The following is a 17,154-nucleotide window of genomic DNA, read 5'->3' as shown; positions in this document are numbered from 1 at the left end:
TGAATGTTTATTTTAATTCGGATAGCTCATCCTAATAAAGATATTATTATTATTATTATTATTAACAGTACAGAAGTACAACTGCAAAGAGTACCGAATAGAAGGCCCCGAGAACGGGAAACCAAAAAAACAAAAAACAAAAACAGCAACATCAATTGATAGAGCATATACTACATTTGGCGATCAGAGAGCATTCCGGATCCGGATACACACTGTACCCCTCGAAAGCCTACAACCAAGAGTACATAACCTAGGGGTTATGTACTCTTGCTACAACTTACGGAAGTTTACGAGTACTGTCTAGAGGTGTAGTTCAACAGCATGGCGATATATCTTCTGTATGCATTTGCCGTATAAGCTACAAAGCAAACTTGCAAGTACGATTAGGGAAGCGTAGGTATTTGTACGGCGCGCTACTCACACAAAACCCCATGCATGGCCCATAGCAAGGCTGACATACTCTGGTATACGTCAAGTGCGACATGCACCCCCTCTCGGAGGGTTCCCACGCAGTGGAAGAGGACAATCTGAACCAGGGAGTAGTACGAGTACAATACCGGTATTGTACTCGTACTACTGAAGAACCCGATAATCGCACGTATAGGCGATCAATTTGCTTGGATGCTCCAGGAGAAAGGCTGGAAGATGAATGTTTGATCAAGTTCGTAAGTGGCACAGAATGAGAAGCAGCGGCTCCCCAGCGACCCATTAATTAGGCAGAGCTTGGAATCATCATTGTTCAGGGGCGACGGATGCTGGCTTGCACCTGTTGCGGCTGAAATCAGCGGAGAGCAGTGTATTCGTGCGTTGGTTTCAAGATTCGCTCAGAACCATTTCAGGTGAGGATTCTACGATAGACTCTGCGTTGTAATGTATGCATAATGGATGGGATTTGTGTGCTTTTCAGCACGATGTTCAAAATAGTCTAGGCTCTAGGTGATGTTGTTGACTTCCTACACAACCTTCCCCACTCCTTTCAGAACCGAACCGACCCTGTGGGGTGCAGTGGGGGACAGCACATGCATATCGACTTTCTTCAGGCTTGTCTTTCGTGCTCTCTTCTTTAAAATATTTTACTTTCCTCGTCTTCTTCCTCTTCTTCTTTCTCGTGTCAGTACCTTGATCATTTTGCGAGACCTGTGGCAACGCCCAATATGAAGGCTAACAGCTCATCTGCTAAAAATCACATAAAAATAATAGCTCAACAGCTGATCACCAACATAGTTGGAAGCATGACAAGAAACCCTTTTGCAATACAAAATATTGTATTGCAAAAAGGTTTCTTATCAAAAAGTATTATTTGAAAACTTGTACAGCTCTGGTTTGGAAATCGTTGGCATCGTAAGGACTGAGAATCTGGATGGATGTGATACTTGTTGTGAGTGAACAGGAATGTAAATCCTACGGAGAAGCCTAGTGGACAAACGGAACAGGATATAACTATGTATGACTACAGTTCGCCACTACCTTCCGTGTTACATTCAGTAGTGAAGAAATGGTAATGCCACAGCACAATCTAAATGAATGTTCAGACCCTTGCGACAGGCAGTCGCCCTTCGAACTCACCCCCATCAACATCATAATTCTTTTGCTTTGATTTTCATTCATTAATTCATTCACACTTCATTTGAAATATTCTAGAAAATGGATGTTGTACAACTGCCAAATAAGGCTAATAGTACAAGTAAAAAGTTGGACAGTGTAGGAACTATAAAACAATAAGTAATGAGAAACGCTACCCTGGAGTGTGAACAACAAATAACTGGGTTGTATTCATTTGATCATTAGGAGCCAAAACATACTAACCATAACATAGACGGAAGGTGAACCAAGGATTAATTTTTTTAGAAAAGAAAAAGGGCTAAGGAACTACAAGTCATGCTATAATGTCCACTAACACCACCGGTTACTAAACAATCAGCACATGCGATAACACGCATTGCATGACACTGACTTACAACGTAACTTTTAGTTCCTTGGTCCTTTTTATTTTCCATAAGTTAATCCTTGATTCTCCCTCTGAGTCCATTCATAACATAGTTGAGTGGTGAACCGATATTATAAGTAAAGATAAAGGACGAAAAAGTTTTAGTCTTTCCAGCGTGAGCCATTCCCTGTATAATCCTTGATGAGAAGGGACTGAAAACGTTCGGATACTTATGACAAGTGCCTTATTATGACTGGATGTGTGTTTGCGTGGATATTTGCGACCCATAACTTACCTTCGTTTTAAAGTATTATCCGCCTCCGACCACTAATAATAATAATAATAATAATAATAATAATAATAGACCCAAGTGACCGCGAGCTGTACCCAGTGCTTTGTAGACTAGGAGCTGGGCCCGGTGCTCTGTAGGCTAGGAGCTGTGCCCAGTGCTCTGTAGACTAGGGGAGCTGTGCCAGGTGCTCTGTAGACTAGGAGCTGTGCTAGTTGCTCTGTAGACTAGGAGCTGTGCCAGGTGCTCTGTAGACTAGGAGCTGTGCCCGAAAGTCACCACACAGGTTCTTCTCGTTCCATTTTCCTTCAATATCTCACTTTCTTTGTGGCTTTTCGCGTGTTTTCTACCCAGCGCCGGACGAAATTTGCTTCACATCGCCTGTTGAGCATGGCTGGGCACTTCGGAGTGTGTTCACGGCTCTGGTTGACGTATGTCATTCTTTTTCTCAGGACAGTTAACATTTCTCTCGCTCAACCCAGACGACGTGCGCGTAAGTAACTACACATTTCACATATATCCTGCTGGCTTTAGCCTTTCTTGCAGAAATGAACAATTCGGAGTGAGACATTTTCCATAAAACATAATGTTAACTAGTGGCGACTAAACATTCCTCCGACAAAATTAGATCGCATACACGGTCAAACATATTTCACTTCGCAAATTTAATGACTAAAAAGAAACTAGATCGTGGTTTGCTATTAAAATTTGAACTGAGAAACTGGATCATTTGGTCGGAGTTTAGAGCGCCTTAAAATGCCTCAGCCAAACTATCCAGGCGAGAGTGGTCATTGGGGTCTTGGATTCTGTAGGTTTCAAGCATGATTTAACTGCACACCATCTTGAGCTTGGCATCATAGTCGTGTCGAGTAGCTCAGCTAATAACCTTAGTTACCCTTGCCACTGGGATAGAATGAGAAAGTGAGTGTTGGACGGAACAAAACGGAGCCTTGATCTGTGCCGGGTAGCAATTGCTGTGTCTGCTGCAGACATGATGGCGAAGATAGCTAGAGACCATTGCTAAAATTGTATGACGGTAGGTTTAAGAGAGCATAATGTCTGAGAAAACCTGAAAAGCTAGGCTGGGCCATCTCTCTGATTTCGCTCAAATTGTGCAGATACACGTAGGTATCCTGGGTCTATCACAACCATGCCATGGGTCTCATTGCACAATGTACTAACATCTTGGAACTGGGGACCACTTCCAAATGGGCCCAAAATGCCACGGAATTTTGGGTCCAAAAATGAATGCTCGTACAGCGTGCACAATGGAAATAAGAACAAACAACCACCATGCCAAAATACCCTCACCTGAGCAGTCTTTTACATCACCACCACATAAAGCCATTGCAACATCCAAGAAAGCAATGGTTATCGTCCTCAAATATTAAGCTGCGACGCTAAAATAGTCAAATTTCAAGGGCCATAGCGGGAACCATTTACGGTGTCAATGTTTTTACTTTGCACTGCAGAACAGTTGAGAATCTCCACAACCACCCAGGATGTGTCTCGTAAAAGAGTTCCACGATTTCCGAAAATAAACTTTTTCCGAAAATAAACAAATTCGAATAGTTTCAATTGACCACATTGCAACATTGCCACAATCCGTTGATCTGCCAACTCACGCGGTGGTCGGCGCACGACCAGTTTCAGGATGTAAAAATATCGTACTTCGATCACACAAATCAAGATTTGGTCTATATGTTTTGCACTTCTGCAGAGCTTTGCTGCTAGGGAAATCCGAGTCGTTCAGGGAAGGAAATTCTTGTTGTTTGGAGTGACATGGGTTGTCAGTGCATATTTCTTGTCAGACTCAGTAGAGGTGACCACGCTGCAGTATCTGTCATGCTAACGTCTGGAGCGATGCCTTGTGTTGGAGCTTGAGGATTCGCTTTTCGTCGTCGGCTAAGAAATCGGCAATAGAGAGGTTCCGGAGTACGATTTTTCGCGCCAGAATCCGTAGAGGCGCTACGGGTTTTCTATACGTCGTTTTCGAGCAGTGAAATGTTCCGGAGTACGGAATTTATGTATTTGCCGCCATTGCCTAGGTTACGATCGCAAACACGTCACATTCCTGCGCTATGGCTTTTTATTTTGAAAATCTGTACCGAAATCAAAACTTCCCGCGGAAAATCAATGTTTATCGTAACAAATTCGCACACGGAAAATCTTTCTGCACCCGATGATGCAAAATATCCATACGAAACATGGTTCGCATGAAAGCCAGTCCACACGGATTCTCCATGCCGAAAAACTGTATGGAGCACGCCTGGAAAAAATCCGTAGCTCCCATACGGATATTGCCACGGAAAATCGTACCCCGGAACCTCTCTAAAGACGAACGGCCGGACGGCCGGCCGGACATACCTACAGACAGAGAGAAAGAAAGAGAGAGACAGAGAGAGACAGAGAGATAGCTAAAGACAGACCTACAGACAGAGAGACAGAGATGAGTGTTGAAATGCCTGTTTGAAACTGTCCCTGTCTGTCCCCCATGCTCTTTGCAGCCACGTTTTGCCAGCCACCGCAAAACCCTCCATTTGGAGTGCTCTCAGGGAGCTCTACAAAATGGTATTCCAAATGGAATGTCAAGTGCAACATAGGTTATAGCATGGATAGCAATGTGCCACAGACAACATCTTGTCAGCCCGATGGCACATGGTCACTGCTACAACGGCCGTGTATTCGTGAGTAACACTTCACCACTGATCTCTTTAGCAGGCCTTTTGTCTTAATAAAGGTACCTCAATAGGGAAAAAATTGGTCCAAAGATTGGCCAGTTTTACTTTTTCTACACCTCCCTATATGTGTACTGAGTAAAAAAACATTCGGGGGGGGGGGGGGAGTAATTGGTCTAAATCTTGCCGTACGGTGCCTTGAAAAATATACAATTTTGCGATTTTGCGGGAGTTTTTAGCACACATCTCTTCAGGAAATAGTTTCATTATGCAGTCTGTATCGGCTATAGCCTACCCTTTTGATTTCCGTGATTTTATCACTATAACCGATGCATCACTATATGCGATACGATCGATTTTTTTTCTTTTTTCGATCGACACATGAATTTTGAAAGGCAAGGAAATACTTCCAGAATGGCGTTTTGACAAATGAGCATGCTGCATACTGCAGCAGAGTTGACAGTGCCCGCATTTCCATCAAAAAAATCTGTTATTTACATGTAGCATTCTAAAAATAAGCAACGTGAAGAAAGTAAAAAAAAATAGGACCTTTGATATTATTGCTACCTGCATTTTAAAGTTATCACTATAGCCGATGATAATATAGTGTGATATGCATGTTTTGATTCTTTGTTGCCATCATTATATCCGATATATCATTACATCCGAAAATATTGGTTATAGTGATACGTTTACTGGATAAAATACGTTTTGCTTTTGATATTTCGTACCAATATCACTGTAGCCGATATTATTCTTATACCCGGTCACTCTATAGCCGATACAGACTGTACTGCTTTCTTGAGTCTTTCTTGATGCTCTGCTTCATCCAGAGATGTCCCTGGAACGAAACTGGAGCATTGGGGAAGTTCTACTAGCCTTGAATTGAACTATTCAGTTTCAAAAGTTTTTGCGGGTTGCGATATTTACGTCACATTTTGTTACAAAGTGGACGAAATTTTAAAATTGGCCCGAAGATGTTCATGTTTTTCTTCTTTATGATCAAGTCAGACCCTTACTGAGCTGAAACAAAATTTGTATGGGAGTGATGCTGTTTCGGCGCGGGATTTGATTTTGTTACGTACTATCGAAGTGTATGTACAAGTGAGAGTTGTTATATCGAGAGCAGACATGTACAAAAAGGAGTGAATTTCGAAATTTGTCCGAAGACGTTTTTGTTTTTCTTCTCTATGATCAAGTCAGACCCTTACTGAGCTGGAAAAACAAAAAGTTTGGGGGGGGGGGGGGTAATTGGGCAAAATGTTGCTCATATGGACTATTTTCACAGTTTCGGACATGTGTATTTTACCTCCTAGACACTGTTTTTCATGCAAACTTGATAAAGATTTACAATTTCCGTGGGTTATCAAGTTGGTACTGATCGAACAGCTTGTCATGGGGAGCTGTTCACCAAGCATGAACAATGGATTGGATACAGAATGATGTACAAAAGAAGAAGAAAAACAGTTCAGCAGCTAAGTGAAAACACAGACACTACCGACTATGATGTATAAAATCAGTTCGCGGGGAGTGATAGATGGATGAATTATGTATACCATAAATGAGGAGGCCAAGGGTTTATGACCAATAAAAACTATTATAAAAACAGAGGCCCCCCGAGGTTTTTATAATTAGTTTTTATTGGTCATAAACCCAATGCGGGAGCATTTATTGTATTTAGAATCAACCAGTAAAAGGTCCTACTCAATCTCCAACAACAAAATTAGTGGACAGCTGTTATTTGTGTTGCTATGACAACTCGTGTGCTGGACGAGTATTTGTTGTCACTGGTTCAATTTCTTTTACTCTTCATAGGCTATCAGATCATTTTCCTTATTCGGTCTATTTACAACCAGTATCTATAATGAGAGTGTGGTCTGTCTCCATGGTTACCGGTGTTCATTTCATAACTATAGCCACTGCTCCTTGTTAGACCTTATGTGGAAGGCCCATTCTTGCATATTCCAACAGCTTAGTTGTTAGCTCCCTTGGTTATGCGGACTGGGTCCGATCCTAAAAAGCAGTTTTATGAACTGTTTTTATGAACTGTTTTTATTGGATAGGATATGATTATGTTGAATAAACGAGGTTTGTGTCAATGGGAGATTGACTTGGAGTTTTTACGAGTTGATTCTAAAGATCGATAAAGAGACAGATATAAAGAAACTCAATCTCAGGTCAGCAAGCAAAGATAAGAAGAGATCACTTTACAAGATTCATGTTACTTTCCAAAAGACCCCAGAAAATCTCCGGCAGCCCGCCTGGATTGTTGGATGAGTTGGGTAAACGGTGCTGCTTGGATGGTGTTTGCGGATGCTGGTTTGCTGTTTGTTTTGGTATTCCCTAGTTGATTTGATTCTTTTCTTTTCTATTTGGATTTTCCTATCTATTTGACTTGATTTTCCCAATAAATTTCCTATTTACTTGACTGGATTTGTCACCGTTGCTTTATTTGCTAACGCTCTTCGAATTCTTTATTCCGTGCATCACCCAGTTTCCGACATCCAGTTTGTTTTCAAACGAAGGCAAATTTCCAAGTAGTATTGTATTTTACTTCTTCACATAAACAGGCACCAACGACTTCTCATCCAACCAATGGTCTGGCTCCCACAAATTCGTGAAGATATGCGAGTGTGTGTGTGTGTGGGGGGGGGGGGGGCACTCGCATGCGTGTGCACATGCGCATACAGGAAATAATTTACTTTCAATCGCTTTCATAGCAATTTTGCTACACAACATCAAACTTGAATAGCAATTCGAAAATGCTGCATAGCAATTTTTTTCGACACTTGACAACACTGTCATTGAAAGAGTTGCACGCTGAGACCACAAGTACACGGTAACACCTTAGTTACAAACCTAGCTTGGTGCCACGATGCATAGCTCAGCGACGTGCATCTATTTTATCTCTAAGAGATACACCTGGCATGTACACTGTGCATCATAGGGTACAGTTGAAAATCAATATGCATCGCAGTTTTCTGCGCCACATATCTTAAGTTGCTTCGCACCTCAGAAGAATTGCGTGGCAAACTGCGATGCGATACTGGTTAAATTATTCCCTGGCATATGTGAGTGGTTGTGTGTGTGTGCATGCGCATGTGTGTGCGCGTGCATGCACGCATGTGTGTGTGTGTGTGTGTGTATGTGTTTGTGTGTGCATGCATGCTTGTGCATGTGCACACGTAGCAGTTGTTGTTGCGCTTTTATTTATAGTCGTTAAAACAAACAGGCAATGGTGCCTTCACTCGTGTGCGTGTGTGTGTGCGTATGTGCGCATGCATGCAAGCATGTGCGTGTGTGCGAGTGCGCATTTGTGTGCACAGTTGTAGAATTGAGTCTAAAAACTTCAACCACTGACGATATCTAGACGCCTGTCATTATGCTGACATGAACCGTCATCGACTGTTCAAATATCTTGGACTGGAGTATCTCAGAGTAGAGTATTTTCCTCTTACCGTATTATCTCTAATATAAGCACAGTCTCCAATAATAGAACGTCTCCAATAATAGAACACCTTGGGGTGGCATTAAAAAATAAAGTGCTCAGTCCCACACTGTGTAAATTCATTATCTTTACCGGCGTAAAAACCCTGAAATGTGTGTGTTTCACATGAATTTGGCACGGCAACATGCCTCTGAAATGAGGTTGAAATAATAATGGAACAGTCTCCAATAAAGGAACGTCTCCAATAATAGCACGGGGCGGAGGTACATTGAAAAAATAAAGGACCGTGCTTATATTAGAGATAATACGGTATCTGAAGAGTCGCCGATACAAACACGACAACGTTTACCTCTTTTTTAGCTGAATCATCGCCGGCCTCACACTCTTTGTCACCAGTGGTACCTGTTTCACCCTGCGTTTCATCGCCATACTCTCCAATACTCGTCACGAGCAGAAAAAAAACCGGGTCCCCTGTCTGCTGGAAAACAGAACTCCCACAGGCAGCTGATGCAGTAGCAGAAGGAGAAGACGACGTCGGCTGGGAGACGCATGAAAACATCAGGCATCGCGATGCACCTCAACAGTCCCAGATGAAAACAAACAAAAATTTCAAGACGGGCACTTACCAGTGCCGGGTTGCCTCGTTGGAGATTCGCCAACCAGTTCTTCGGCTTCCCCTACGATCCCATGTGCTTCACAGATCGACTGCGCTCCACCTGAAGCGGCATGGATATGCAGCCCGGTCTTCACATGTCACGACACGAACTTATCTTACGCGAGTATGAAAAGAGAATGGACCTGACGGAAATGCTCCGGCACGATCTGCTGCGTGTGCATCCAGGTGGATAAAACAAAACCAAAAAAACGATCTCAGTCAACAACACGGCCAGCTACAAGTAGTGCATGCTGCATGCAGCCAGTCGTAGATTTACTCTGTCTACACTGTCCACTGCATGCATGGCCAGCTAGTGCAGCGCATCCACGCATGGCCAGCTAGTGCAGCGCATGCATGCATGGCCAGCTAGTGCAGCACATGCATGCGGATCTCGGGCCAGGCCGCGCGCGGGGTGACCTGCGCAGAAAGATGCGCAGAAGACGAGTTTTTGATTTCCTATCGACCTACCTTAAGGAGGGAGTTTGCTGAGGGAAACACGCGACAGGCACCTTGGTGTGTGTGTGTGTGTGTGTGTGTGTGTGTGTGTGTTTTACCAAGACCACTTATATAACGAGATGCTGTTAGGGAAAACACGCACAACATAAACTAATAGTCTCGGAGTTTCTGTTCTCCTCACCCCTCTCAACTCGGTCACTTCCCGCGTCACGCACACTACTGGTCTTGCCCGTAGCAGCAGTGCACGCGTGTGTGCTCCGAGTGGCTATAGAGATTCTGTCAATGGTCAAGTTTGGCAGTAAGCGTGCATTCCACCACGGATCAACCAACTTCATTCACAAAATACCAATGAAGTCACTACTCATGTATTCGTTACGTTTGCTATACTTGCAAGTTATGTTTAAAAATGGCAACGAAGTATCTCTGTAGAAACGAAAAAAGACATATGGAAACGAGTTTAGAGCAACTCTCTACCACTGTAACTAGATACTTTACACAGTCAGAAAGTTTGTCCATTTCTACTTTTATTATTGGCTCAATACACGAGTTTCAAAGTATCTCTGTAATAATGATTGAAAGTACATTTTGCCTGTTTGAATTTATATTGCCTACCACCTATGCTTTTAACAGCCGATTGTCCGCTACCGCAAAACCCTCCGTTTGGAGTGCTATCGGGATCCTCTACAGGAGTGAATGCCGCGTGGAGCGTGACGTGCAACAGTGGATATAAAATAGATAGCAGCGTGGCGCACACAACCTATTGTCAGCGCAATGCCACATGGACACAGCTACAAATGCCATGTATCCGTGAGTATCACTACCCCATACATCTGTGTTTTTTTGGACATTTTTTGACTTGAAAGCAAGTAGTTTTGCAGAATACGACAGGCTCCTTGTGTGCTACGTGCGGTTGTACTGAATCATTCAAGTGTCAAGCATGCAGGAAATGTGTGTTCTACGTAGGGGTGAAATTTGGCACTGAGATCCCGAGTTTGAGTACTCTGATCATAGATATTCTTCGATCGAATATTCGAGTATTCGAGTATTCTTCATCTCCTAAAAAATTGCACACCAAGGGCCTTGCACAGGATACAACCCAGGTTGAACCGATCAGCAGTCATTTTTCTCGTGTATATTGGTTGGTGGGTCATTTGGGCTATATCTACTCGTGAACAAATGTTCACCACACTGTCTGCACAGTAATATTTGCTGACTGCTCCTGTGAAACTGTAGACTTCTGTGGTAAATGCATGTCCCACGTATGAACGAGTCTCTGATTTATTCCAAGTATGATCATTTTTGAAAAAAACGAGCGAGTACTCGAGTATTCGGTATAATTGTTTCACCCCTAGAAACTCCCACGTAAGGGCTGCCATCGTCATTTACAAATATTGTATAACATGTAATTTTAAGTGTATTAAGAGAGCATGTCTGAGAATACCAAAGTATGTGTGCAAGTGGATCTCTCTGATTTCGCTCAAAATTTGCAGGTAGGTTCCCTTTGGGGTGTGGATCGATTATGCAAAGCCCTTGAAAAAGTTTCTGAAGGGAACCTTGAAATTTGCATACCCCTCAAAAATGGCCGAAATATCACATTATTTATGGGTCTAGAAACGAGTCACGCCACAGCGTATACGAACAAGCTATGAACAAAACTCCATCAAGCCAACATTGCCTCACCTTAGAAGAGTTCCTGGAGCAGTACCGCTTAGCCACGCCAGCATCCCAGAAGACGAGGTCCATCACCCCCTGACGCCACAAATGATCGTCTTGAAAATAGCCAATTTACAAGTGCTGGCAAAACAGCCAGCTACGTCCTCAATTGGCCAGAACTATTCACCGGCAGATAGTAGAACACCTCTTCTAGCGCTGAGGACATGTCCCCCATCTTCCTTTTGGGGTTTTCTTGAAATAAACTTTTTTGAATTTTTCCACTCGACCATGCTGAAATACGGCCAAAGTCATACCTGCGCAGGAAAGCTCGCCACTCCGCGACGTCTCCTCAGCAATTTCTACTCCAACACTACTCCCAAGGCCGCAGAACAACGTGTAGTGTTGACTCTGACAAGGAAAAGCAGCGGTGATCACTTGTCACTCCAAACGACAAGCTTCTCCTTGCGCCACCAATAATTTTTTGTGCGACTGTTGCTGCAAAAGTGACTGAAGGCCTGAGCGCAGTTTTTGAATTTTATTGCAAGATGCACGGTGAAATCACGTGCCTTGAGACGCAAGAATGCCAAGTCGCGTGGCCCACGGCTCACGCAATTTCAGAGTCACCTTTGTCAAGTGCGCTTGTTACTCGCCTTGAACGCCCGTTGGTCTGGAAGTGATCACACTTGTGTTGTTACGGCGCTCAAGAACACGCTGACCGTGTTGTAGGCCTACGAACCGGGACTTTCCCTGACCATGTAGGTCGAAGACCAGTGAAATGATGATGAAATCACATTCTTTATGACGTAAGAAATCTCTCATGCAGTTCACGCGACAAGTGCGTGCAGCCAGTGCTGCTCGCGTGCCAGTAGACAAAGGGACCGAGCTAGTCGCTTTTGTCGAGCATCGACATGAAAGCAAGGGACTTAGTCTTTTACTGTTGGACTATGTTCGGGACTGCAGAAGGAAAGTGTGAAAGACGAATAACTCTCCATGCTGTACGGGGCATATTCCAACGGCTTGCTGCCATTGCAACACTCCTAGGACAGTTTGTGGGGGTTCTCAGCAGTTCAAGCAGGAAATGAAGCTCATCTTACCTCTGCCATCATGGTCTGTTCCGAGTAGCGTTCCAGGCACATTCGCGATCGATGGCCGCGTAACGTGATGCAGGAAGCGTCATCCTACGTCACAGAGCACGCGATCTCACCGTGCATCTTGCAATAAAATTCAAAAACTGCGCTCAGGCCTTCAGTCACTTTTGCATCAACAGTCGCACAAAAAATTATTGGTGGCGCAAGGAGAAGCTTGTCGTTTGGAGTGACAAGTGATCACCGCTGCTTTTCCTTGTCAGAGTCAACACTACACTTTGTTCTGCGGCCTTGGGAGTAGTGTTGGAGTAGAAATTGCTGAGGAGACGTCGCGGAGTAGCGAGCTTTCCTACGCAGGTATGACTTTGGCCGTATTTCAGCATGGTCGAGTGGAAAAATTCAAAAAAGTTTATTTCAAGAAAACCCCAAAAGGAAGATGGGGGACATGTCCTCAGCGCTAGAAGAGGTGTTCTACTATCTGCCGGTGTATAGTTCTGGCCAATTGAGGATGTAGCTGGCTGTTTTGCCAGCGCTTGTAAATTGGCTATTTTCAAGACAATCATTTGTGGCGTCAGGGGGTGATGGACCTCGTCTTCTGGGATGCTGGCGTGGCTAAGCGGTACTGCTCCAGGAACTCTTCTAAGGTGAGGCAATGTTGGCTTGATGGAGTTTTGTTCATAGCTTGTTCGTATACGCTGTGGCGTGACTCGTTTCTAGACCCATAAATAATGTGATATTTCGGCCATTTTTGAGGGGTATGCAAATTTCAAGGTTCCCTTCAGAAACTTTTTCAAGGGCTTTGCATAATCGATCCACACCCCAAAGGGAACCTACCTGCAAATTTTGAGCGAAATCGGAGAGATCCACTTGCACACATACTTTGGTATTCTCAGACATGCTCTCTTAATAGGTGACCAACGTTCCCTGCACATACAATGCATACTCCAGGGCAATTTAAATTACACCGAAAATAACGTGCCATACAGTACCTCTAAAATCTCTACTTTTATGTTCTTAATTTTTGCTATACTTGCAAGTTACGTTTCAAAAATAGCAGCTCAAGCATACAAATTTACAGTACTTGCAAGTACACGAGTCACGGAAAACCGTGCGCTTTGATTGTCGTACCTTAAAGTTTCATGCCATATGGCAATCTTAAGTTGAGCACACTATCGAACCGGAGGACTCCGCTCTCAGTACTTGCAAGTATGCGTGTTCAAATATTTGACTGTTTGCGTCTATAATGTATACTGTCTATGCTATGTACAGCCAATTGCCAGGTGCCACGAAACCCTCACTTTTCAGAGCTCGTGGGATCCTCTACTATAACGAATGCCTTATGGAACGTGACATGCAATCTTGGATATCACATGGATGCCAGCGTGCCACAGACAACCGTTTGTCAACGCAATGGTCAATGGTCACCTCTACAAATGCCATGTATCCGTGAGTATCACTTGTGCAATAGTGCAGTAAAAGCCTTTAAAGATGCGGGATAAGACTGGGATAAAACTGCTCACTAAGAGTGTGTTCTCATAAATCCTCTCGGAAGAGTTCAAGAGCTGCTCTTATATCCTCTCCGATTTTTAGGAGGCTCTCCAAAGCCCTCCAAGCTCTCCAAGCTTCAGAGGTGGTTGAAGCTTGGAGATTCCCGCGGTTTGGGATCAGCGCATGCGCACTACAACTAAAAGCCACATGTTGATCATGAGTGTACGCATTTCCCTTTTCGCATACGCACACGTGCATTACTACATTCATCATTCAAGATCGCGGCCCCTTCAGTGCTTCATTTTGCTTGACATGTGCAAAATATTTTCAGTATACCCAACTCGCAACACAGGAACAGTCCTTGGCTACACCACGTACAGTTGAAATTGTCCAGAGTTCTTAAAAAATGTGCAAAATATCTCTTAATTCTTCGAGACCCGTTCTGGAATAATCCCAGTTTCTTCAACTTCTCTTTTCTTCTTCTCCTAGAAGCTAGAGAATATAAGAGCGCACCCTAAGACTGTATTGTGTGTATGATGACTCTCATCTTTTTCTGTACTCTGTCACGCGTAACTGAAACAAGGTGCAAGAACGAGGAGTCACTGCTGTTCACAGTCACATAGCGCCCCCTAATCAACTACAGTCAACTTTGCTTATAACGACACTCGGCGGGGCATCAAAAAGTGTCCTTATTCGCGAAGTGTCGTTATACCCGAAGTCTCATTATTATGTATCACAGTTGGAAGGGACTTTACTCTGGGCATGGAAATTCTGTCGTTATTCGCGAATTGTCGTTATATCCGCAGTCGTTATTAGCGAAGTTGACTGTATAGTCCGTTCATTGGAAACTGGCACCCTAACCTTCTGCTATCTCCAGCTTATAGTTGTAGAGAAAACAGAGAGGTTCCAGGCTGTCCAAGAGGGTGCTCAATACCGAAAGGCAGAGCAAGTTCCTACAGGAGGATGAAAAAAGGGATTTTGTGCCATGATGCTGGTCTCTGTGTATTTTGCTCATGCACATCATCCACCACTGCACACACAACGAAATGCGGGTTGTGCAGGCTTACGGCACAAGAAGAAAAATATTAAACTTTCTATCTGGGCAACTTTCTGTCTGGCAAGAAGAAAAATAATGAACAGCACTCTGCGCCAGCACGCTTTTCCAGCAGCCGCTGTGCCCTCGCACCCATCGATGACCACATTCAAAATCTACCAAAAACCGCAGTCATTAATACAAGCTGGATCGACATTTGTGTACACTTTATTCATGTAATGTAAAAGTGTGGAGACAATGTGCAATAAAACGATGAAAATGTGAAGAAATGGTGTAGAGAAAATAAGGATTCAAACAAGTTTTCGTACAACACTCATCAGGAATCTTCATTGTACTAAAGGACACTGAAAACAAAATTGAACTATTATAGAAAATCGAAGTTAGAGAAATAACACTAAGAACAACAGCAGTGAAATTTACAAGTGTCAATTTTAACAATGAAAGTGAGAGCAATAACGAATGTGTGTACTAACACTAAACTTGCAACCCAAAAAATGAACAAAGAAGAGTGTGTACTAACACTAAACTTGCAACCCAAAAAATGAACAAAGAAGAGAAAGAAAGAAGGAAGGACAAAGTGATAACAAATAACAGCAGTACATTTCAGAAAATCTAAGTAAGAGAAATAACGCTAAGAGCAACAGCAGTGAAATTTACAAGTGTGAATTTTAACAATCAAAGCAAGAAATGGACAAAGGAGAAAGGAAGGAAAGACAACGTGATAACACATAACAGCAATACATTACACCTAGAACATTAACGGCCAAGCTTGGCCGCACTAAACACGACACGTTACTTGAACAATTTCAACCCAATTATACTATCTTTCTGTACACATAAATTAGGTTTATACCGATGCTGATAGATAGCTTCCAACACTTCGGTAGTCCATAACCATGACGACCACGGCACAATACAGCGAACGAAGAGTCGGAAAACAAATTGCAACAATCAGGACTAGCGTCTGTATAACCCTAATTTGTGTGTACAGAAAGATAGTATAATTGGGTTGAAATTGTTCAAGTAACGTGTCGTGTTTAGTGCGGCCCACCTTGGCCGTTAATGTTCAAGGTGTAATGTACTGCTGTTATGTGTTATCACGTTGTCTTTCCTTCCTTTCTCCTTTGTTCATTTCTCGTTTTGATCGTTGAAATTCACACTTGTAAATTTCACTGCTGTTGCTTTTAGTACATTACACCTAGAACATTAACGGCCAAGCTTGGCCGCACCAAACATGACATGTTAGTTGAACAATTTCAACGCAATTATACTATCTTTCTGTACACACAAATTAGGCTAATACAGGCGCTGACAGATGGCTTCCAACACTTTTGACTGTAGTCCATAACCATGACGACCACGGCACAATACAGTAAAAGAAGAGTCGGAATACGAATTGCAACAATTAGGACTAGCCAACAGATGATTGTACACTGAAGACTTGCTACCCCGAAACCTAGGCACAACACTTACATTCTCACCGGCACTCTCACGATCACTACAATCGTCGCTCTCCGACGCATTGCTCCCTTCACCGTCCGTCCCATCATCCGCTTCCTCTGCGCTCTCTCTGTTATCCCGCCTGACTTTGTCCATTGAACGGGACTCGGACATCACCCTGCTGTCACGCCCCTCCTTACACCTTTGTCCGTTGAGTGCGTAGCTTCTGTTGTGGTTGGCATTTGATCGTCTTGGTCTTTCAATAGTGGGCTTGGATGGTGGATTAGTTGTGGTTGCTGTCGATGGCATTGTTTGTGATGGTGTGGGAGCTGCTGATGCGCAAGGTGGGTCTTTTTGAGTTGGCAATGGTAGTGTTAATGCCACTGTCGGTGTTGCTCAAGGTGGTTGTGTAGCTATCTGACTGAAAGAAGTAAACAAGTTCGAATTGCAAACTCGGTCTCCTCGTCAGTGCACTGTTCCCGTGGTGTGCCACAGGGCAGTGTACTTGGTCCCTTGCTGTTTGTTCTATACACGCGCCACTTAGATGCCATCCTGCCTGAACAAGTCACCCACCAAGAGTTTGCTGATCACATCATATTAGAGTTCTCTGACAGCCATCTCAACACTGTGTGCCGACAGCTTAGTGTAGCTGCCATTTCTGTATCACGGTGGCTTGCTGAAATTGGGCTGTTGCTCAATGCGAAGAAGACGCAAGTCATGGTCATCCAGCCCCGTGGAGTTGCCATTTCTGATGTATTCTGTGGTCAGGACGCACTCAAGTTTACCCCTACGGCCAAAAACCTTGGGGTGGTCATTGATTGGGAACTGTCATGGAGGCAGCATGTGGACAACGTGACTAAGCGAAGTGCCCAAACCATTGGTCAGCTCTGGCGCCATGGTCGTGCTCTAAGTTTATCAGCCAGACGGTCGTGGTTCATTAGCATGATCAGCAGCCATCTCTGCTATTCGTCTACGGCTTTC

General features: G+C 43.6%; 1 protein-coding gene across 2 annotated transcripts in view; it reads left to right on the top strand.

The window, feature by feature from the left end:
* Positions 1 to 671: 671 nt before the first annotated feature.
* LOC135827344 (uncharacterized) overlaps positions 672 to 17,154 on the top strand; it is a 47,510-nt gene continuing 31,027 nt past the window's right edge. For both annotated transcript variants that reach the window (XM_065339858.1, XM_065339857.1), the window contains exons 1-5: positions 672 to 839; positions 2,571 to 2,709; positions 4,724 to 4,903; positions 10,084 to 10,260; positions 13,461 to 13,637. In XM_065339858.1, coding sequence (XP_065195930.1) covers positions 2,607 to 2,709; positions 4,724 to 4,903; positions 10,084 to 10,260; positions 13,461 to 13,637 — 637 coding nt within the window. In that variant the 5' untranslated portion in view covers positions 672 to 839; positions 2,571 to 2,606. The remainder of the gene's footprint in view (positions 840 to 2,570; positions 2,710 to 4,723; positions 4,904 to 10,083; positions 10,261 to 13,460; positions 13,638 to 17,154) is intronic.

This window comes from Sycon ciliatum, chromosome 11 (genome assembly GCF_964019385.1).
Source record: "Sycon ciliatum chromosome 11, ocSycCili1.1, whole genome shotgun sequence".
NCBI classification, from domain to species: domain Eukaryota; kingdom Metazoa; phylum Porifera; class Calcarea; order Leucosolenida; family Sycettidae; genus Sycon; species Sycon ciliatum.
Note: the sequence above shows the minus strand (reverse complement) of the source record. Positions and strands in the feature narration are given on the sequence as shown.